At 51.5% G+C, this 21,391-nt stretch overlaps 3 protein-coding genes and 2 pseudogenes across 3 annotated transcripts; 2 read left to right on the plus strand and 3 right to left on the minus strand.

Annotated features, from left to right (window-relative positions):
* Nucleotides 1-874: 874 nt before the first annotated feature.
* On the minus strand, nucleotides 875-2,019 carry LOC117856988 (inorganic pyrophosphatase 1). Its single transcript, XM_034739451.2, has one exon. It carries the CDS (start codon nucleotides 1,921-1,923, stop codon nucleotides 1,096-1,098), a length of 828 nt encoding a protein of 275 aa, XP_034595342.1. The 5' UTR covers nucleotides 1,924-2,019; the 3' UTR covers nucleotides 875-1,095.
* A 6,153-nt stretch (nucleotides 2,020-8,172) lies between these two features.
* Nucleotides 8,173-9,696, plus strand: LOC117858194 (chlorophyll a-b binding protein 2, chloroplastic-like; annotated as a pseudogene).
* Nucleotides 9,697-11,625: 1,929 nt separating this feature from the next.
* LOC117854913 (probable serine acetyltransferase 1) lies at nucleotides 11,626-12,862 on the plus strand. The gene has a single exon (XM_034737174.2). The coding sequence runs from the start codon at nucleotides 11,696-11,698 to the stop codon at nucleotides 12,629-12,631; it is 936 nt and encodes a 311-aa protein (XP_034593065.1). The 5' UTR covers nucleotides 11,626-11,695; the 3' UTR covers nucleotides 12,632-12,862.
* Nucleotides 12,863-15,326: 2,464 nt separating this feature from the next.
* Nucleotides 15,327-16,951, minus strand: LOC140222892 (uncharacterized; annotated as a pseudogene).
* Nucleotides 16,952-17,071: 120 nt separating this feature from the next.
* On the minus strand, nucleotides 17,072-18,571 carry LOC117859233 (uncharacterized). The gene is made up of 3 exons (XM_034742438.2): nucleotides 18,449-18,571; nucleotides 17,342-17,650; nucleotides 17,072-17,263 (listed from the first exon to the last, which is right to left on the minus strand). Exons 1-3 carry the CDS (start codon nucleotides 18,569-18,571, stop codon nucleotides 17,072-17,074), a joined length of 624 nt encoding a protein of 207 aa, XP_034598329.2.
* Nucleotides 18,572-21,391: the final 2,820 nt, after the last annotated feature.

The following is a 21,391-nucleotide window of genomic DNA, read 5'->3' on the forward strand; positions in this document are numbered from 1 at the left end:
AGAGCTCGGATCCGCGGCGAACCTGCCGGCGAATATCTCTTTCAGTTCCACGGGCGCTCCATGAACCGTGATGCGTGACAGGTACCTGCCTTCTGTGGCGCGCAGCAAGCTCGTAAATCGGCGCTGACAGGGGATGTTCGGATAAATGAACTAAGGCCTTGTTTCCTTGCCAATTTGGGATAGGCAAAATTGGCATTTTGCCATAAATGCGCAACTGTAGCATTTCGTTTGTATTTGTGAATTATTGTCCAAATATTGACTAATTAGGCTTAAAAGATTCATCTCGCAAAGTACAACAAAACTGTGCAATTAGTTTTTGATTTCGTCTACATTTAGTACTCCATGCATGTACCGCAAGTTTGATGTGATGGGGAATCTTCTTTTTGCATAGTGTCAAAGTTGGGAGTTTGGAGGGAAGTAAACAAGGGCTAATTTTTTTATTCGGATCATATCAGATGTTTAGATACTGATACTAATGACTAAACGTAAATGAATTATAAAACTAATTGTATAAACCGTAGCTAATTTGCGAGATGAATCTATTAGGTCTAATTAATTCATGATTAGCGCATTTACTCTAGCATCATATGATCAAATCATGGACTAATTAGACTTAATAGATTCGTCTCACGAATTAACCTTCATTTATGCAATTGATTTTGTAATTAACCTATATTTAATACTCCTAATTAGTATCTAAATATTTGATGTGATAGGGACTAAACTTTAGTCCCTGAAACCAAATACCCCTGAGTATTCCAAAGTGTACAGTGCGATTCGAAACAAGTTGAAATTTGATACCCATCCAAAATGTAAGGCAGACATGATCGATGCGATCGATGAATTTCGTATCGCTAATTGTGGCTAAAAATCGTAGTGAAATTTCGCTTTTTGTCGTCATGGATTTCATCCATTAATTAATTTTATCTTTTGTCGGTAGGTAAGATACAATGAGCCGCAGCCAATTCAGCAGTGGCAGGCTCGATCACCAGGGATACAACACGCCACGCCGCACACAAAAATTAGTCAATACTCCTGTTAAACACTACTGATAATCGTCCGTGCAATCTCTTCCGACCATTCTCGAGTGCTCGATCAATTCTTGACGCCGAGCGGCATGATGGGCATGCCGTCCTGCGCAGCGGCGACGGGCATGCTGGACTCGAGCTTGCAGTCGAGCGGCAGCAGCGCCGCGGCGTCCTCGACGAGCACCCTCCTGACGAGCCCCAGCAGCGTGGCCTCCATCTCGGCGCCGTCGGCCCAGGGGTGCACCTCGGCCTGCACCCGCGCGGGGTCCTCGCAGATGAGGTCCCACACGGGGAACCCCCTGCGCGGCATCACGAAGTCCTCCCGCGCCAGCCGCAGCGACGGGCAGTAGTCGCCGCGGCCGTCGCCGAGGTAGATGACGCGCTTCCTCCCCCCACCCGCTGCCGCCTCGCGGAGGATGCGGTCGAGCACCTGGCCCTTGCACATGTTGGGCGGGCAGGTGCCGACGCCGCAGCCGTGCGGGGCGGCGTGGTATGGCCCGATGCGGAGGCGGCCGTCGGCGTCGACACGGCTCGGGTTGGTGTTGACCTCGGTGAAGCAGCCCCGGAGGCCGTGGTGGTCGAGGACTGTGTCGATGAAGAAGGCGTTGGCGTCGCTGAGGACGCGCAGGTCGCACCCGAGCGCGCACGCCGCACGGATCGCGGCGGGGACGCGCGGGTCGATGGGCACCGCGCGCAGCGCCGCCGCGACGTCGTCCAGGGTCCTCCCCGCAGCGTGGATCTTCCCCATCATGGCGTCCATGAGGTCGTTCCACGGCATGGTGGGGAGGAGGCGCTCGAACTCCTCCGTGAAGCCGAGGCTGTCGACGACCCAGTTGTCGCTGTCGACGTCGATGATGGTCTTGTCGAAGTCGAACACCACGATGATCCCGGCCATTGCCTGCTGCTGGGTTTCGAGGCGAGGCAAGTAGTTTGCTTTGTCGTAGGTTGTGGAGAACCTGAAGTTGTTTGCGATGCATCGGTGGCTTGGAGGCGCGGCGTTTTATACCGCGGGGCAGGGGCACCGCGCGCGGGAAGATGCCGAGGGAATATTACGAGGAGGTGCCTAAGAATAGCAAGCCGGTCTCGGTGTGGTTCGGTTGATCGGCCCGCGTCAGGGTTGGCGCGGTGGGGGTACATTCGGCGGGCCGATGCGATGCGATCCGCGGCTTCCTCGCGAAACCACGCGGCTACGAGCCGGGCTTCTGGTTTGGTTCGTGGTGGGTTCCGTACGTGCGTGTGATCGTAGACCGTAGAGCCGTGGTGGCCGCCGGCGGAAACACTCGGGTGCTGGCCGCCGCGGGAAGGGGAGGGAAAGGAAGGGAAGGCGCGAGTCGGCGGCTGCTTCTGGACTGAGGGGTGGGGTGTCGTCTGGCAAGGATCCGGATATGCTCTCGGCTCCTGCCTATTGGCGAATATCCACTCTCCGCTCCGTCTCGGGAGCCGTGGTGGAGTCGCTTTCGCCGTATCTGCTGCTTTCCCAGTTCGCGGCCCGAACGCAACGCAAAGATTTTACGTGCCGGCCGTTTTTCCTTGAGATTGAAATAAAGAAAGTTCTCTATTTACCAAAAATAGTGGTCTCGTGCTGCGTCAACTAAGTAAAATTTTGAAGCCTTTTTTTTTATGATCCAAACAGCATGCACGCACAAAACTAATGTTTGTACTCTGCATGTACTGCAGTCAGCCAGCTAATCTGCGACGTGGGGAAATTGTGTTTCGCTCAGCCTCAGGTAGGAAAGTGCTGTCATGCTTGTGGCACGAGTTCCAGCTCCAGACAGAGGTCATGATATAGATAATACGTATTCCTGCCAGTACTAAACTTTATTTAGAGGGTGTTTGGTTTCTCGAGCTAAAATTTAATCCGTATCACATCGTATATTTGAAGACTAATTAGGAGAACTATATAAATTAATTATAAAACTAATTGCTCATATAGAGGCTAAACGACGAGACGAATCTATTAAGCATAATTAATCCATTATTAGCAAATGTTTACTGTAGCAACACATTGTCAAATCATGAACTAATTAGGCTTAATAGATTCGTTTCGCCGTTTAGCCTCCACTTATGTAATGGGTTTTGTAAATAGTCTACGTTTAATACTTCTAATTAGTATCTAAACATTTGATGTGACGGGGGCTAAAGTTTAGGGGAGGAACCAAACACCCTCTTAGGGGTTTCTTCCAAAATAGTTTCACTAGTGAAGTTAAAATCGGTGAAGTAAAAAATAGTAGCTTCATCTAGCTTCTAATTCATTTTAATTTCGGCTTACAAATCAGTTTCACGCTATAGTGCCTCATTTTACGCAAACAGGTGAAGCCGAAGTCAAGATAAATTCTAACAAATGTAGCCTACATATGCCACGATTTTGTCACGTTTCCTGCGGTGTCTCCTAGGGGATATTCGGCGGATGCGGAGAATCTCCCACGGGACGGCTACTGGCCAGGGACTGCCAAAGGTCGATTAGGTGGTGCTCCTGCCCGACTCTTTTGAACCGCTAGAACATGGTGGCCTCTGTTTTTTCGCCGCATGCTTTCTCTACGTCCTATCTTCTAAACAAGTTCTGTCTCACGCCTACGGATTACTACTTTGAACATGGATGAAATTTCAGTGGATGTCAAAGCCCCCTCACGTACGCTTTTATCATTGTGATTTGATCGAGGTGTTCTTGCACCAATCTTTTTCCCGTTTTGTTTTTCTAAACATTCTTCTAGTGAATTCGTGTATGTGCCTGTATATAAAGTTTGTACTATATGGAATTGATCGTGTGGAGAAAGCATCACGCTTAGTCGGCTAAGGAAAGCTCCTGGTTGCTTCTTTATTCCACCTTATCGCCGACACGGTAAAGAAAGAACAAATTCTAATTCTTATTGTTCCTAGCAAAACATATTCCATTTACTCGTCTTTTCAGTTAGTGGCATATGCACAAATCACAATGCATGAGTGGTAGCAGTATCTAAAAATAGAATAATGCCGGTATTACTCTATGGAAAAGAAGAATGCATTTGCTTGCTTTTTCAAGCGCGTGTTAATTTTGAAGTCATCACATGCTGAATTTTTCTCAGATTAGAAAATTTCTTGCATGCATTGCGCAAAACCATAATTTGCTATAGTGGCTGCCAAACGCACAGATTCACGGGGGTATCGACGGCCTCACATGCCAAAACCAAAAGGATCGCAGTCAGCCACCGATCGACGACGTGCGTGTCTCGACAAGGCCCCGCTCAGCCAAATGACCCAGGATTCACGGCATCAGATGCGAAGTTTCATTCGCATGGACGGGAAGCTACCCTGCAGTTTGTGCTCTGCTAGCAGACACATCTCCGTGTCCGTGATCAGAGATGAGATCAGATGCCTTTCATGTGGGCGAGGGTTGGGAGCCTGATGCGTCCACTGAACTTCAGGCAATCAGGCGAGATGACACACACACACTGTCGTGGCAAGATTCGCGGCCTCCTGTCACTGCCGCGAATCCGCTAGCTAGCAGATTTGTCACGGCGCGGTGCTGGACATACAAATCCGGCATTATGCTGCCATAAGGGCAGAGATTAGCAAATCCGCAGACATATTTGATTTATGGAGCAAATATGGGGCGTTCGAATCAATCGTGGTTTGAACGAATGGTTCGGCGTAACGAGAATCACGGTTCAGTTTCTAGCCTCTTGTACCAAAGTTTACAAGAATTGTGTGAAGATTTATTTGGAAAAAGATTTGTTTTCGTTTGCTGCAATGGCACGAACAACGCGAAAGTGGTAGCTATGCGAAATTTTGTTGCGACGTGTAAGAACTTTGCGCATCAATTTTATAGAAGAAAAGATCGCGTACTGGCCCAAGTATACAGTGTTTTAAGCCGCTGCTAAACGTGTGGTATGCGAGTTGAGTAATTATGTAGATTGTGTGCAACTTGTCTAAATATGTTTTGAGTTTTTGAATTGGCACGCGCACTCATTTTTTTTAGCTAGCGAGGTGTATGTGTGATTTTTTTTTCGATTCTCAGTACAGACGCAAACGTTCATATACACGCACGCATCCTCACCCCTACGAATACACGCACGCAATACTACCCATCTCGGAAAGATTGAGCCAGCAAATTCTCGATATGGACGAAGTCATCACCAGCGTCGCACTATCGACAGGCACATTGCGTACCACTGAAATAATATCATCGGTTAAATCCAGGAATAAATCCAGAAAAATGCGTCATCGTCAATTTAAAAATCTGTATGCCCAATTCATCTCTCGGTGGTATTTATAATTAAAAATATGGTGTACATGATGACTTCGTAATCTGTTTAGTTTCAGACAATTATAATAAAGATAGAATATACGTACATTACGGGTGTTCGTGTATGTGGAAAATATAGTATGTTAGTTTATATCGAAATATTGATATGGGACCGATGAGTTTCCAATTTTCATGAATCATGTGGAGTCGCACTCCTATAGGAAGAAAAGCAACGAGAACGTTCAGGAACAGGCAGCCTTTTCTGAAACCGGTGTCTGCACAAACTTTTGCTTTTGCATGATTGCAGGTTCCTAACATAGATTTCTTGTAAGATAATGGGTCCTGAACAGATAAACTGAGATTTACTGCACATCATTCGTTCAGGGTTTCAGAACGTTTACAAGTACTAATGTTGGAGTGGAAAATGTTTTAACTGTTTAGATGTTCATTGTTAAAGACCACAGAACATCAGATGGAGCTCCAACTGGTTGATGGGCTGTTTGCAGACTCTTTTTTTCGAGAAGGCTCTTTGCAGACTTTTAACTCGGTTAGGCATTTATAATGGCATTTTAGGGTATTCTACCATTTTTCATCAGCCTAAGCAGTTCTTTGAATTCGTACCCAAGCGACATCAAAATGCGGTTGATTTCAGTGCTACATTTCATTCAGTTGCCTCTAAAACTCACCTAGTTCGTTCATTCGCTTTAAGATAAAAACAGGGAAAAAGAAGGTGCGGTATGCGGCAGGGTGTTCTTTTTTTTTTCCTGAATTTCCTGAGGGGATTCTTCAGAATACATATCACACCTGAGTAATCCATGTCTGAATTTTTACTGTTACCGTTGCACAACCTCACTGGCCAAGGGGCATGTCAACTGAAATTCAGCAGGTGTCAACCTCACAGGCTTCTACCCATGCACGAGGCACACATTCATCCATGGATGACCGGAAGAGAATCACAACAATCAACCATATAGTTTCCGAGATTTGATACCCTCTGTCTTGGCTTACGCATGAAGTTGCAATGGCTCAGCAGCTTTACCCTGAAGCAGAGGGGATAGAGCAAGAAAGCGCCATTCCGCCCAAGATGAAGCTCCGGCGGCTCATCGTCGCCGCGCTCTCCGTCGCGTCGCACCTCATCACAGCACGGACACGGCCGGCGACGGCCCGTTTCGCTGGCCGCCCAACCTGACACCAGCAAGCTGCCGGCAACTTGCAGGCGGCTGCCTGGCAACGTCCGCCCCGCCCAACTTGTGCATCCACAATGGCCCCACGTTCGGCATGGACATGGCCGCGTTCCCGAGTGTGGCGTTCTACTCAGAGCACACGCACCGTGCGACGGAACGCCATGGAGGCCGGCCACCTGCAGGCGCGCCTGGCGCACTACGGAGTGCGGAGCGGCACTGCGTGCGCGCAACGGGGCAGGCAGAGGCAGCGGTGCTTGGTGCCGACGCAGGCGGCGACGGCGGGTGCCTCGCCGGCGCTCTTAGCATTTACTTCAGAGCAATTTTCACTTCCTGGCCTCGCTCGCCGGCTCGCGGCTCGCCGGCGGGTGGCCTTGCCGCCGGACACAGCGATCAGGGGGTGGACGGTATTTCATTTACCGTCCACCACCTGGGCATCTGAGGGCCGTCCAATCCGCAACCGACGACCAGGATGCACCCGATACGGGTTCTAGCGAAGCGAACATAGCCTCTCTCTCGTCAAGGCGTGATGCCGCGGCGCTGCCTCGCCGGCGTCCGGCGAGCTCGAGTCACAAGCACCACGTCATGCACGAGGCGTTGTTGGCTCGATCCGGCCGCGAAACCACGATTGCTTGTGCTCCCATGGCGAATTGGATGCCTTTTTGTTCTTCTATCAGCAGACCCTCCTGAACATCTCAGTTCGATCGTTTCCTCTTTAATATGCGCCCATGGCCAATCACTGGGATACTGCCGCCATGACGGGTTGGAGCCGGAGATGCATCGGAGACGTTGCAGATGCCTTGTCTCAGTAGCAACAGGAGCAAATTAAAAAAAAAAGTTGTGGGAAAATCTAGATCGATCTGAGTTCTGAGATCATATGCCCCGGCCTGCTTTGTAACCCTTTTTTCTAAACTCTACCTAAGTTGTTATGCGGATACAGTTTGCTTCGACGCCTGTTGCTGACTGTATGGAATTGCTTGGTGGCCGGCATCTCTCCAAAGGGATAGTGGGTGCAGCACAAATCAGCATGCTTTTCCAATTCCAGGAGAGACTTCTAGTCTGATCTGGCCATTTGAATGAGTTTGGCCACACCCAGTGATTTGTCCCCCCTTTTTTTTCCCGGCAATGTTGCTTAGTACTGATATCACGAGGTTTGAAAATAGGTGTCACTGACAGATGGCCGGCCTGGCCCCACATTTATGCTCCATCAAAAAAATATGCTCAATTTTTCCATCTTTGCATTTGCGCAGTTTGGCGTGGCAAGGGCTTCTCGGTCTGAAGTCTAGGGCCAGCTTAGTCCTTGACTAAGCTAGTGAAGTTTTTGTTGGCAGCACAAGGATACAAATTCTTGTATTGATATGCTTTGTGACGTTCGTTTTTCGTTTAGGAAGGCGTAATCGATATTCGATACAATACGTTTCTTGAGCCCTGGTAGGCTGGTAATATTTCTTTGTATCTATCTCTTCATGTCCCCTCTATCACTTTGGGTATGGCGCGTAGGCGCAGAACATAAGAAGTGAGCATAGTACAGGATACTCGGTTATGTTTAGCACCCAAATAATTGTTGCCACTCAATCCAGCCACATCAGAAAACGTCCACCCGTCGTCTCCTGACTGGCTGTGCCTCAACTTTTATTAATAATTTTGCCTTTCAGGTTTCAGCTCACTTTACACGATGCAAAGCACACGCACAACCATAGATCGCAAGAGATATGCCCATCCATGCAACGGCCTAGCGGGTGGCTCTCAGCGTTTCCCGCCATTATTTAAACTCCACTCCGGCTGCCTACTTCCTCACCGCAGCCAGCCAGCAACAGAACAGCTCTCGAGCTCTAAGCCAAGTAGCAGGAGAAACTCGGCGCTCATCAATGGCCGCTTCCACCATGTCGCTCTCCTCCTCCCCCGCTCTTGCCGGCAAGGCGGCGGCAAAGATCGTCCCCTCCAGCGTCTTCGGCGAGGGCCGCGTCACGATGCGCAAGACGGCCGCCAAGGCCAAGCCCGCCGCGGCGTCCGGGAGCCCGTGGTACGGCCCGGACGCGTCCTCTACCTCGGCCCACTGTCCGGCGAGCCGCCGTCCTACCTCACCGGCGAGTTCCCGGGAGACTACGGCTGGGACACAGCGGGGCTCTCGGCCGACCCCGAGACATTCGCCAAGAACAGGGAGCTCGAGGTGATCCACTGCCGGTGGGCCATGCTCGGCGCGCTCGGCTGCGTCTTCCCCGAGCTCCTCGCCCGCAACGGTATGAAGTTCGGCGAGGCCGTCTGGTTCAAGGCCGGCGCCCAGATCTTCATCGAGGGCGGCCTGGACTACCTCGGCAACCCCAGCCTCGTGCACGCGTAGAGCATCCTCGCCATCTGGGCATGCCAGGTACAGTATCACAACCCATCAGTTTCGGTCCCCAATTCAGCTAAGGAAAAATACTTCTGCCCTGATTTTTACAATGTGAATGAACATTTGCCATCGCTCGATCAGGTTGTCTTGATGGGGGCCGTTGAGGGGTACAGAGTGGCCGGCGGGCCGCTCGGCGAGGTGGTGGACCCGTTGCACCCCGGAGGGAGCTTCGACCCCCTGGGGCTCGCCGACGACCCCGAGAAGTTCGCGGAGCTGAAGGTGAAGGAGATCAAGAACGGCCGGCTCGCCACGTTCTCCATGTTCGGGTTCTTCGTCCAGGCCATCGTCACCGGCAAGGGGCCCCTGGAGAACCTCGCGGACCACATCGCCGATCCCGTTAGCAACAACGTCTGGGCGTACGCCGCCAACTTTGTCCCCGGCAAGTGATGGATTCCCTGAGGATTTTGAGGCAACTCCCGGCGGCGAACGCCATTGAACAGTTGAATTCCTCGCTTCAGATTGTTTGCCAAGAGGCAAAGAAACAGCATGCTGTGCGTGTCAGACGAGATCTGTGCGCGCACCCTGTAATATTTCTTCGTACATAGACACAATGCAGATACACCAAACGAATATGGAGTTTTGTTACCAATTGGGCCTCGCAACCCAGCTTGCACCCTTCGGAATGGCCACCGTCTGCCACTGCTCTTGAGTGGTGGATCAATATGACTACAAGGACAGAAGCTCCTCGGAAAGTAACCTGCTCGATGGGCCTACTGGTAATCTGGGAAATTTGGAAGGAACGAAATCGAAGAATTTTTGAACATCGAGGGATGGCCGCACCCTCCCTGCAGGCGCAAATCAAGGCGGAAGCAGACACATGGATTTTAGCAGGGGCGAGACCACTAGCGCAGTTCTTATCCAGAGAGTAATCGTGACTGGAAAAAGAAACCTTGTATCTCTAACGTAAAAATCTGTACTACCTACTTTATCAATAAAATAGGCACTATCCCGTGCCAATTCGTTCAAAAAAAAAATTGTGTCATGTGGTTGTTTGATTCATTCATGAAACAATGTTGATGCGTATCTCTCACCTCTGTTTGCCTCTGTTTTTTTTTTGTTTCCCATAACTGTTTCTAGTCTCATGAACATGAACTTTGGCTTGGGAATCGTCATAGCAGCGCTTGTGACAGTATTAAGGCGAGTAAAAAGGACTAGCACACAGAGACAGAGCGAATCAACACTGGGGGAAACACGGACCAATTCTCAATTGGATAAAATGTTTTTTTAGGCTGCAATTGGATAAAAAATATTAAAAGCATATAAGTATCACTTGTAACCACTTGTAAACATTGATGCCAGACGCGGCCATGCCATGCCATGCCCAATTCTCTGCAAATCACCCCATCAAGGAATCAACCATAGATATTGACTGCGCAAATCATTTGTGAAAATTGCATGCTTTATATTACATCCCATGGCAACTAGATTTCAGCAGAAAACTGCACCTCAATCATGCTTGATCTTGTCCTCAGTTTTGAGGCGTGTATACTCTACAGTCTACAGAAGGTAATAATGCTGGAAACGGTAATAGTGCTGCTTGTATATCCCTCCTTGGGCCTATTTTCGAGTAATGCTGGGCCGAGCCAGGACCCAGCGCTACTTGCCGGCCCAACGACAAAAAAAAAAAACCGTTTTTGCCTTGCAAAAAGAACGGATCATCCGAAGAAGACCCATCAGGTGAGCACTGTGCCACTGTCGTCGTGGTCTCGTGGCCGCAGCCACGAGATCATCAGGCAAGACCCATCACAGCTCAAGAACAAGTGTGACCACTGCTAGGTTGCTAGGGAATGCATCGTACTTGGTCACTTTGGACCACCGCTTGCGGCTGCGCGGAGAGCCGGAGTGACAAGCGTGCCAGTGGTGGTGCCTAAACAGCTAACCACACTCCAGTCGGCTTCATTCCTGCGCCTTGGTATGGTTGATCACTTGATCCAGCTCGAGTCCTCGCGCAGGCGCACCATGGCAGCGGAACCAACCAGCGAACCATACACGACTAGGTGGTTGGTGGTTAGGAATGGCAATGGGTGGGATGAGGTGCGGGTGGAGTAAAAATCCGCCCTCAACAAGATCCGCAACAATTGGTCACCCCCTCGGATAGATCCACAGGTAAAATGTCATACCCGCACCTACACCTGTGGGTCACCCTCAGGTTTCGGATCGCCTGTGGGTGCGACATACAATATATATCAATATGATCATACGATATCAAGCAATATATATCATCTCAATAAAAACAATAAGAATAGTTCAGGAAACTAAACTTTCATCTTTAAATACAATACATCACATGATAATCACCTCCGTGTACAGGAGGCTAGGAGCTGATGCACGTGGCCTACGCGACATGCCTAGGAGGTTGGGAATTTATGGCGACATGGACAAGGGAAGGGAGAGGGACTGAGGGGAGGGGAGTGACCGAATGAGTGATTGTGTAGTCTAAGGTTCCAGTTAAGCTGGATCGAATTCATGGTACAAAGGGTCATGTGTCATGAAATATTATCTACCTTTTTATAATAATCCTACTAAGCATCCACGGGTGAAAATTTACACCCACTTCTAACCCATCTTAATACAAATCGGGTCGGATCTAAAAAATTTCACGTGTGAAACCCGCGGACGCCGGCACCATGGTTCCAACTCCCCTCCCTATCCTACATGGGTGCGTGGCTCGGTGGCTGCGTGCTCGCCGCCGGCCTGCACGGGCCCCACCAGATTGGTACGGTCCACGTGGCTCCCCTTGGACCGTTCCTACCCTATATAGCAGCAGCCTCACGCCCGCACCACAGGCTACTTCCACGGCAGCACTCCCGAGCCACACCTCCCGCGCACGCCACCGGCCACACAGGCAGTCACCACCGCGCCGCCGCCGACGATGACGGCCGGCCAGCCGCTCCACACCGACCCGCCCCAGCCCCAGCGGGCGCGGCACCACAGCGGCGGCCCGCCGGCGGCGCTGGACGCGGGCGTCGTGCCGTCGCACCCTCCGCCCGAGTCCGACGGCGACGAGTCCTGGGTGTGGTCCCAGATCAAGGCCGAGGCCCGGCGCGACGCGGACGCCGAGCCGGCGCTGGCGTCGTTCCTCTACGCCACCGTGCTGTCCCACCCGTCCCTCGACCGCTCCCTCGCCTTCCACCTCGCCAACAAGCTCTGCTCCTCCACGCTGCTCTCCACGCTCCTGTACGACCTCTTCGTCGCCTCGCTCGCCGCGCACCCGTCCATCCGCGCCGCCGCCGTCGCTGACCTCATCGCCGCGCGGTCCAGGGACCCGGCCTGCGCGGGCTTCGCGCACTGCCTCCTCAACTACAAGGGTTTTCTCGCCGTGCAGGCGCACCGCGTCGCGCACGTCTTGTGGGCTCAGAGCCGCCGCGCGCTGGCGCTCGCGCTCCAGTCCCGCGTCGCCGAGGTCTTCGCCGTCGACATCCACCCGGCCGCGGCGATCGGGAAGGGCATCCTGCTGGACCACGCCACGGGCGTCGTCATCGGCGAGACCGCCATCGTGGGCGACAACGTCTCCATCCTCCACCACGTGACGCTGGGCGGGACGGGGAAGGCGGTGGGCGACCGGCACCCCAAGATCGGGGACGGCGTGCTCATCGGTGCCGGCGCCACCATCCTGGGCAACGTGAGGATCGGGGCCGGGGCCAAGGTCGGCGCCGGGTCGGTGGTGCTCATCGACGTGCCGCCCAGGAGCACCGCGGTGGGGAACCCAGCGAGGCTGATCGGCGGGAAGAAGGGCGAGGACGTCATGCCCGGGGAGTCCATGGACCACACCTCCTTCATACAGCAGTGGTCCGACTACATCATTTGAGTTGAGCCCTCCGTCGAGCTGCAGAAGACCTCGTCTTGCTTGCTAGTGATTTCGTTGTCTGTGTGTGCTTGCGTTAGTTGTAAACTTGTAATGGTGCAGAATAGCACTGTCTTTGTCTGTGTGCCTGTGTTGTCTTGCTCGTCTCTGGGGCCTGGAGTCCGGATGGATGTGGTGAAGTTCACTCTGTAATTTTCGAAGCAGATGAGCAATGCTACTTTTTGCGAGACAAAACTGTTTGCTTTGGTTATCATCTCCAGAGAACAACCAGTACAAATGCAAAAAAAAAAAAAGACAGCTTCTGAACTTGCCCACCATTGCATGATTGCAGCTATGCTCAAATCATCATCCGGACGGCTTGTCAGGCCTCGTTCATGTTCATGCTCGGGACGGGGAACATTTCCTGTCCGGCCTTCGCACGCCGTGCACGAGAAAACACCCGGAAAACACGACCACAATAATCGAATGGACGAGGCGACAGTCAGAAAAGAAAAGAACAGCCATATCCCTCCGCTCTGTTCAGGTATCGGCTGCGAAAAGATATGATGCTGTCCTGTCTTGTCACTTACTCCTACATGACGCAGTCCTTGCAGATGATATCACGCGTTGGCTCATATATTTTTTTTTTCTGGACGAAATTAATCTGTGCATATCCTTTTGCACGCCTTGATGCGGTCTTTATCGTCCGCGTTACAGAGCTGTATCCTAGTACTGTTCGTGAAGCACATGGTTTTAGATATTCTTTCCCGTGTGGGGATCGCCGGATCGCAACGGGATCTCTTGCGTGTTGACACGCGGCGAGCCACTTGAGCTAATTGCGGTTATTTCTGTGATAACAGCTAATTACGGTTCTTGGATCTTGGTTTGGAGGTAGGGCACGCCTCGTCGCAATGGATTGCCAACTTGATGCAACGCGGCGACCTCCCAGGCCTTATTCTTTTGCTTGCTGGGAGCAGAATAAGGAGGCGAACATGGCTTTGGCTTGCAATGTTTGTTCTCTGCGGCTCTCTGAGAAGCTGTTGAGTGGCACAGGATCGCGAAGGAGAATTAAACTAGTACAGATGCCAGGGTTGCAACTGCAAGCTTCAGGATGGATAGCTGTTGCTATTATGTTAGCAGCAGTCTAGTATATGCTTCCTCGATATCAAATTAGTATTTATTTTAACTTTTTTAATACATATGCACATAGATATGTACTTATATTCCTGAAACGAATAATAATTTAGTAGGAGGGAGTACTGATTCGGTCGACGATGGCAGGATGCCCGAAAACAACTCGTGCTAATAATCAATGAGTTGGGACGCTACAGAAAGGATAGCTGTCCAAGCCTCCTTACACAAAAAACCCTATACAACAAATAAAAAACAGACAAGTCCTTAGAATCTTATGTGCTTGCCAAGAGCGCTGTCCCGCGCCCACCTCCGTCGTCGCCGAGGCCACCACCGGAGCAAGAATAGGACGGCGAGTACACAAAAGCCAGAGGAAGCACCATCGCACAAAGGCTTTGATTCAAGCCGCAGTAGAAAGGAACCATGGAGGGAGCATCGCCCGGGGACACACCCCATGCTTCCCTGACCATGGACCTGCACCCATCGCCGGCGAGCAGCAAGGCAAAGGTCCATCCACCGCATAACCTCAAACCCACCAGCCACCGGTCCCTGTATCGAGCCACCCGCACCGCAACCATACCTGGTCGAAAGCGCCGAGCAGCAGTCTCCTACACGGGAGCCACCAGGACCCAGAGAATACCCACTGCTGGCGAGTACTCCATATCCCGACACCTCCGACCTCAAAAGCCCGTCACCGGCACCGGGGCACGAGCCGCTGAAGTGGAGGAAGGGCCAAAGGAATTTATTCCATAAGGCCAGCGCCGTCTCCACCATACGCACGCCGTCAGGAAAGACAAACCCCAGTTTCTTCACATTGCAGATGCCATCGAAGGTGAAGCATTCACCATGGAAGACACCGGGTGACCACAAATCCACTATCTACCAAGATTAGGAAGAAATATGGGTGCCCTGTTTGGTTACTCTTGCTAAAGTTTAGCAACTAAAACTATCTAAACTTTAGGTGGTGTTTAGATCCAAAGTTGATGGGCTAAAGTTTAGCCCCTAAATTTTAGTCCTTATGGGGTGTTTGGATGCAAGAGCTAAAAGTAGTCTTCCTTAGCTAAAGATTGATTTGCCCTCATTTATTGATTCAAACAACATTCATGTCTCAAATTCATTTTTATTGACTCCATCCACATGCACATGCATATGCACATGCACGCACAGTACCCCACTTCCTCTGGCCATGCACAGGCACATGCACGCCCAGGCCTTCCTCCGGCCATGCACAGGTGCTGGCCAGGAACAGGCGCCGGCCAGGAGGAATACGCTGTTGTTCCTCCTGGACATTGAATAGTTTTTATTCGTACAATTACATCATCGTTGAAACATACAATTCAAATACTCTACGATCAACTACAAGAAATAAAATACTCTACGATCTATTATACAAACTTGAGGCTATTTGATCACGGAATGCATTCATATTTGTATCTTCGTCCCTTGATTGAGTATTTTGCTGTGGGGGTTGAGAGGTTGATGCTTCATGAGGAACATAGTTCTCATCACGGTCACAACGATCAAAGTCCTCATCCTCCATATGACTCTCTCTAATAAAGTTATGAAGTGCCATACATGCAACAATTATCTAACTTTGCTTTGGCATTGGATAACTAGGCACTTTCAATAAAATCCGCCACTTCATCTTAAGAACTCCAAATGACCTCTCCACACAATTCCTAAGAGATGAATGAGCAAAGTTAAAGGTCTCTTTCATACCTTTGGGCATCGGTCCCTGTCTGAACTCTGGAAGATGGTACTTCGTTCCCTTGTAAGGTGCAAGGTAACCAGGCCGATTGGGGTATCCAGAGTCCACTAGGTAAAACTTCCCTGCAAATACGAACATTCTTGTTACAAACAAAAGCTACAACCGAAGTGGTTTACTTACTGAATGTGCAAACATAGGCATAACATACCAGGAGGGGGATGTGGGAACATGTCTTTGTACTTGTCTGTTGCATCATTGAATACCCTCATGTCATGTACTGAACCAGGCTAGCCCGCAAGAACAAACGTGAACCTCAAGTCAAAGTCACAGACCGCAAGCACATTCTGTGTAGTGAAGCCCTTTTGACAAAGATGTTGCACCACCTTGTTACTTGGCACGACAACTGGTATATGAGTGCCATCTATTGCACCTATACAATTGTTGAAGTGTGAAAAAAATCTAGGATTCTGTAACCTACAGTGCATTGTTCTAAATTCAGGGTCGAGGGGCTTGATTATGTCAGCTGCTAGCTTTATGATACAATTCAAAACTTTGTCAAAATTACGATGAACTGTTTCTAATGATCTCTCAATCTGTTCTCAGCTTGTCTAACTGACTGAGGTGCACCAACCATCCAAAGAAACATTCCTAAGGCCTCTACTGAAGAGCTCTTTGATGTGGACTTTAGGCCATAAGATTGCACCAATAGATCATGCAGACGATCAAACAATTCTCTACTCATTCTAAACATGTTATAGCATTACACACTATCTGCTAGATTTCTCATCACCCAATCATGACCACTTTCAACTGTCTTTCTCTTCTTACTTTTATTAAAGTAGGTGTCATGATACATACCAAACAGCAGCAGATCCTCTATGAATTGCCTTTCATATTCACTGTCCTCCTCAGCAATAAGCCTCAAGATCTCATCCTCACTTGAGTCACTGTCTACATCCATATCCTGGACATAATAAAAAAAATCAATCAGTGAACCATACAAAAAATCAATACAGTGACATAATTCAACCAGCACAAAGTGACATAATACAATTTGCAAGCAGTGACATAATTCAATCAGCACAAACAGGTCAAATAAATACATTGCATCACAAACAGCATCACAAATTTATTTGAAATGTTACTTGAATTAGTACAGACAGTTTCCTTCAACACAAAAGCATCACCACAAAGACATAATCCTAATCTAGGTTGTGTTGCTTGCAATATCTTCTCAAGAAGGTCAGCCTTCCTTCAGTTGTGGATATGTTAATGAAGAACTGCCTCAAGGAGTCATTTAAGCAGATCTGAGACACAGCATAGTACTCAGAGCTAGTTTCATCCACCCCACACTCCAAAGCCAACTTCTGAGCCTGCTTAATGGTGCTGTCCAACAGAGCCATCTTCTTGTCTTGTCTATTACAGACAGCTTCCTTGATGAACTGATTCCTTTCAGCTTGCTGCTTAGAAGAGAAACTAATATAATCCTTCATCATTTTGACCATTGGGCTTTTGGTCTTCTTGTTTGGACTTGAAGCTGTTGTGCTGGTACTACTGGTTCTCTTGCGGCTGCTTGTACTCATAGGACTGTGTGCATACTCTGGAGGTAGATCTTGCTCAGGCATCTATTGCTCAGGTTCTTCATGCTCTTCAGGCTCCTCAAGCTCCTCTGGCTCTTCAGGTTCTTCATCATCTGCATTGGTGTATCCTGGCACAAAAGAGCTTGAACCATCCACAACTACACCATCAAATATACGCTCAAGCAGTGGTAGGTACTCAGGAGGCCCATACATTAGTTTCATCCATTCTGGATGTTTCTGCACATGTAGTAGTTGAAGTTAGTTTGCAATCAGATGGGTCCTTGCTAGCTGCACATATGATAGATCAACAAGTACCTTTGTTGCAGTCTCCCACCACTCCAAGGTTGCAGTAGGCCACCCATTTTCATCACGGCCTAAACCACTGTCGGAATGGATGTCTTTTATGAACTGATACATTCCCTTGAGCTGCCTAATCCTATTAGATATCTGTTTCCTATCATGCCTCAGCCCTGAACCGCAGTAATACTTTTCTATGACAAGCTTATACCCTCTTGCTGTCATAGTCCCTTTAATGTAGTTACCCATTTCAATTTGATCAACAAGTAATTGACACAACAGGTTGTTATTCTGCTCTGATGACCAACTTCCTCTATCCAATTTATTCTACCATATGCATCACAAGAGAAATTACATCAGAACTCAAATACACATGCATAATCTATCTCATAAGTAATGTACTAAGGTCGCTGTAGTCTAGCAAAAAATTGTAGCTACAAATCCATATCCATCACTTGTTAGCATCTAATTTGCATATAGCAAGTGTTCTGAAGCTGCTAAGGCAAGCTGAGGCATGGTGACCACCCCCTTATTCTTCCTCTGTAACCCCCCCTCTCTCTGTCTCTGTCACACACACACATACAGCTTATGCACAGGCGCTGGCAACCTCCTACGAAATCACCTTCAAGTGGTGGCTAACATGCATCACAAGAACAAGCATTTCATATTACTCTAACAACAATAGGCCACCCATTCACTTCTCTGAGATCAAGGGTTTAGGACTCATACCTGACGGCTTGGAAACACTTCTTCCACTTCGTTGTCTTCAATGTCGTCGTCGTTGTTGCCCTGCCGTCCAACACGTCGACCACGGCCACGGCCTACTGATGCACCAGCCGCCGCCGAGGAAGGTCCACGCATACCACGACCGGCGGCGGCAACCGGTGGCAACCGACCGCGGCGGCCGCGACTGGACGGCGACCATTCGCCGCGGCCTCCTACGGCTCCGCCACAGCTCCGAGCACTGCGTAAACCGAGTGTGCGAGAGGTACCTCTTCTGCCACCGCGCAGTTGAGAGTGATGAGGCCCTGTGCTCTCCGACGCCGCCAGTGCGCCGGATTGCAGGATCCCCTGATACGCCGCCATCGACGACTAGTCGTTCGCCTGCGAGTTGAGGTCCAGTACCTCTATGCCAATACGGGGACCACTGACGGATCCCAACCTCGGATACTGGCTGCCGTCGCCGGGGAAGAGGTCGAAGTTGCTGGTGAAGAAGTCCCTGGTGCCGTTGTCGCCGAATCCGTCCATCGGCGGCGTGCGGATGTAGGCGGTTGAGGTGCTCCGGCGACTGGTGTGGCGAAGGGAAGGGGACGAGATGTAGATCTGGTGAGAGGTGCATCGGCGGTGAACTCAGCACAGAGGGGTGGCGCCGGCGATGCGGGAGCGTGTTAGAGGCAGGGGAGGCGAAGGGAGTCGGGCGATAGGGGCGGATGCGGTGTAGATCTGGTGAAAGTGGCGTCGAGAGGGGTGGCGGCGGCGATGCGGGAGAGGGTGGTGGCGGCGGCGATGTGAGAAGAAGGGGAGGCGGGGGGAATCGGGCGAGACGGGCGGAGGCGGTGGAGATCTGGCGAGCGGGGCGGAGCGAGGGGTGTGCGAGAGCTGGCGGCGGCCTGCGCGGAGGAGGGAGATGTGGATGAGGGCGACGGGCACGTGCGGAGGCGGAGGAGATGGCGGCGGCGCCGTGGGGCCGAGCACAGATGGCGGGGCCGGCGAGGCGGCGGCGGCGGGCGAAGGAGGCGGGGACGGGAGGAGCACGCGGGGAGGGAGGGAGAGAGTGCGGGGGAGGAGAGAGTGGCGGATGAGGGCGACAGGCAGATGCGGAGGCGGAGGAAGTGGCGGCGGCGCCGTGGGGCAGAGCAGAGGTGGCGGGGCCCACGACGCGGTGCCGGCGGCGGCGGGCGAAGGAGGCGGGGCCGGGAGGAGCACGCGGGGAGGGAGGGAGAGAGTGCGGGGGCGGATAGAGGTGCGTATGAGGGTGAGGGGCAGGTGCGGGGGAGGATAGGGCGACGGGCAGGGGCGTGCCTAGGGTCGTGTGCGAGGGGAGGGGTATGGAGTGTCCATGTTCACTTTTAGCTCCTTTTAGGGCCTCTTTGGGGGGCTAAATTTTAGCTATTCTACACTTTCAGCCCACCTGTTTGGATCCCAAGAGCTAATTTTTGGGCTAAAAGTGCAGAGCTAAAAATTAGCCCTTGGATCCAAACAGGCCCTTAGTTGCTAAACTTTAGCAAAAGCTGTTTGGATACTCTTGCTAAAAGACATTTAATGAGCTGTAAAAAGACCTATATACCCTTATTAAAGGTGCGCAGGAGGGGGGAGATAAGCAATAAATGAGGGTATAGGTTGTCCAGCCCACCTTTTAGCAAGTTTTAGCAACCAAAAACTTGCTAAAGTGCTAAACTTTAGAACCTCAACTTTAACAAGTTTTAGGCCATGTTTGGCATGGCTCCAACTCTGGGTGGAGCTGCTCCACTCCTGAACTCCACATGGAGCCAGCTCCGCTCCAAAACTCCAAAACAAAAATGGGGTATTTGGCTAGATGGTGCTCTCAGCTCCAAAAAAGATCGATTTCAGTGTGGATTGCCATTGTTGCCCCCTAATTAAGGCTCCACTTGTCATCCTCTCTATCCCATCTTCTTCTTCCCCTTTTTCCACTGCACTGTGCTGCACACGGGAGACCCTCCACGGGCGGCGGGGTGGGTGGCGGGCTGGGCGGCGACGGGCGGCGGGGTGGGCGGCGGGCTCGACGACAGGCGGCGGGCGGCGACGGGCGACGACAGGCGGCGGGCGGCGACGGGCGACGGGCGACGGGTGCGGCGACAGGCGGCGACGGGCGACGGGTGCTGCGACGGGAGGCGGCGGGCGGCGACGGGCGGTGGGGTGGGCGGCGACGGGCGGCGATGTGCGACGATAGGCGGCGGGCGGCGGCGGGCGGCGACGGGCGACGACAGGCGGCGACGGGCGGCGGCGAGCGGCGGGCGCGGCGACGGGCGACGACAGGCGGCGGGCGGCGACGGGCGGTGGGTGCGGCGACGGGCGACGACGGGCGGCGACGGGCAGCGGGTGGCGGGCGGCGACGAGCGACGGGGGCGGCGACGGGCGGGGCTCTGGCGGCGAGTGGGGCTCGAGAGAATAGAAGAGAGAATAGAATGAAACGTTTTTTTGTGTAACCAGTGGCATTGGTGGGTAATTACCCACCAACTCCACGAGGAGGTTCAAAAGAGAGGTTTCTGGAGCAGCAAAAGAGGTGCTCCAAAACTCCACCTCCATTTGCACTACAGCTCCATGAAGTTGGCAACTCCATGAAGTTTTGGAGTTGGGGTGTTTGGCTGAATTTTTTGATGGAGTTGCTGGAGTTTAGGAGTGGAGCCGTGCCAAATAGGGCCTTAGTAAGGGTGTTTGGCAGTTTAGCAGCTAAAAGTTGCTAAATTTTAGCAACTAAAGTTTAGCAAGGTGGAACCAAACAGGTATATAGCTGTAAGATTTGCTACCCTCCGGAGCTCCTGCCTGTTGCCTCGCGCCGCGTGTCCGTGGCTGCCTTTTTTTTACTCGCCGATGAAGATAATGGAGGCTACTGTTACTGATGACTTTACTGCCGCGGCGCGTGTATCATCATGCGTCGTAACTCGGATGATTGCATCGGCTCCACGCGGTGCGGAACGAAGGCTTACACGTCGTCCTTCACCGCGGAAGAAATCGGCGCTGCCTCATTACCTGGTTCTCCTCGCCGACGTCGCCTCCTCACCTCGCGTTTTGCGCTGTTGCCGGCCTCCTCCAACCTGCCGCTCCGACTCCAACCCGCAGCCGTTGTCCTTCGCCCACCGAGGTCGACCACTGCGAGCCCCTACACCACATCCGCCCTTGGGATGCCGGTGCATCTCGGCAGCTCCGGCGGTGGCCTTTCTCGGCGTCGTCGTTCCTCTCCTTCTGCAAGCGTCCATTCCCCTTCTCAAGATTTTGCGTGCTAAGCCTTGGTTTATTCTTCGATTATCTGATCTCCACACCTTCCCCCTTTCATATTTATCTTGGTTCCTCTGCTGTCACCCTTGTTCTTGGCTGAATCTGCTCCAT

The sequence above is a fragment of the Setaria viridis genome, chromosome 5 (genome assembly GCF_005286985.2).
Source record: "Setaria viridis chromosome 5, Setaria_viridis_v4.0, whole genome shotgun sequence".
In the NCBI taxonomy this organism is placed as follows: Eukaryota; Viridiplantae; Streptophyta; class Magnoliopsida; order Poales; family Poaceae; genus Setaria; species Setaria viridis.

Coding starts and splice junctions, on each gene's coding strand:
- LOC117856988 (XM_034739451.2), bottom strand. CDS start 1,923: ATGGCCGGGATCATCGTGGTGTTCGACTTCGACAAGACCATCATCGAC.
- LOC117854913 (XM_034737174.2), top strand. CDS start 11,696: ATGACGGCCGGCCAGCCGCTCCACACCGACCCGCCCCAGCCCCAGCGG.
- LOC117859233 (XM_034742438.2), bottom strand. CDS start 18,571: ATGGACGGATTCGGCGACAACGGCACCAGGGACTTCTTCACCAGCAAC. Junction 17,651..18,448: donor GTCCCCGTATTGGCATAGAG/GTACTGGACCTC, acceptor TGCATATGGTAG/AATAAATTGGATAGAGGAAG. Junction 17,264..17,341: donor GGTGGGAGACTGCAACAAAG/GTACTTGTTGAT, acceptor CTACATGTGCAG/AAACATCCAGAATGGATGAA.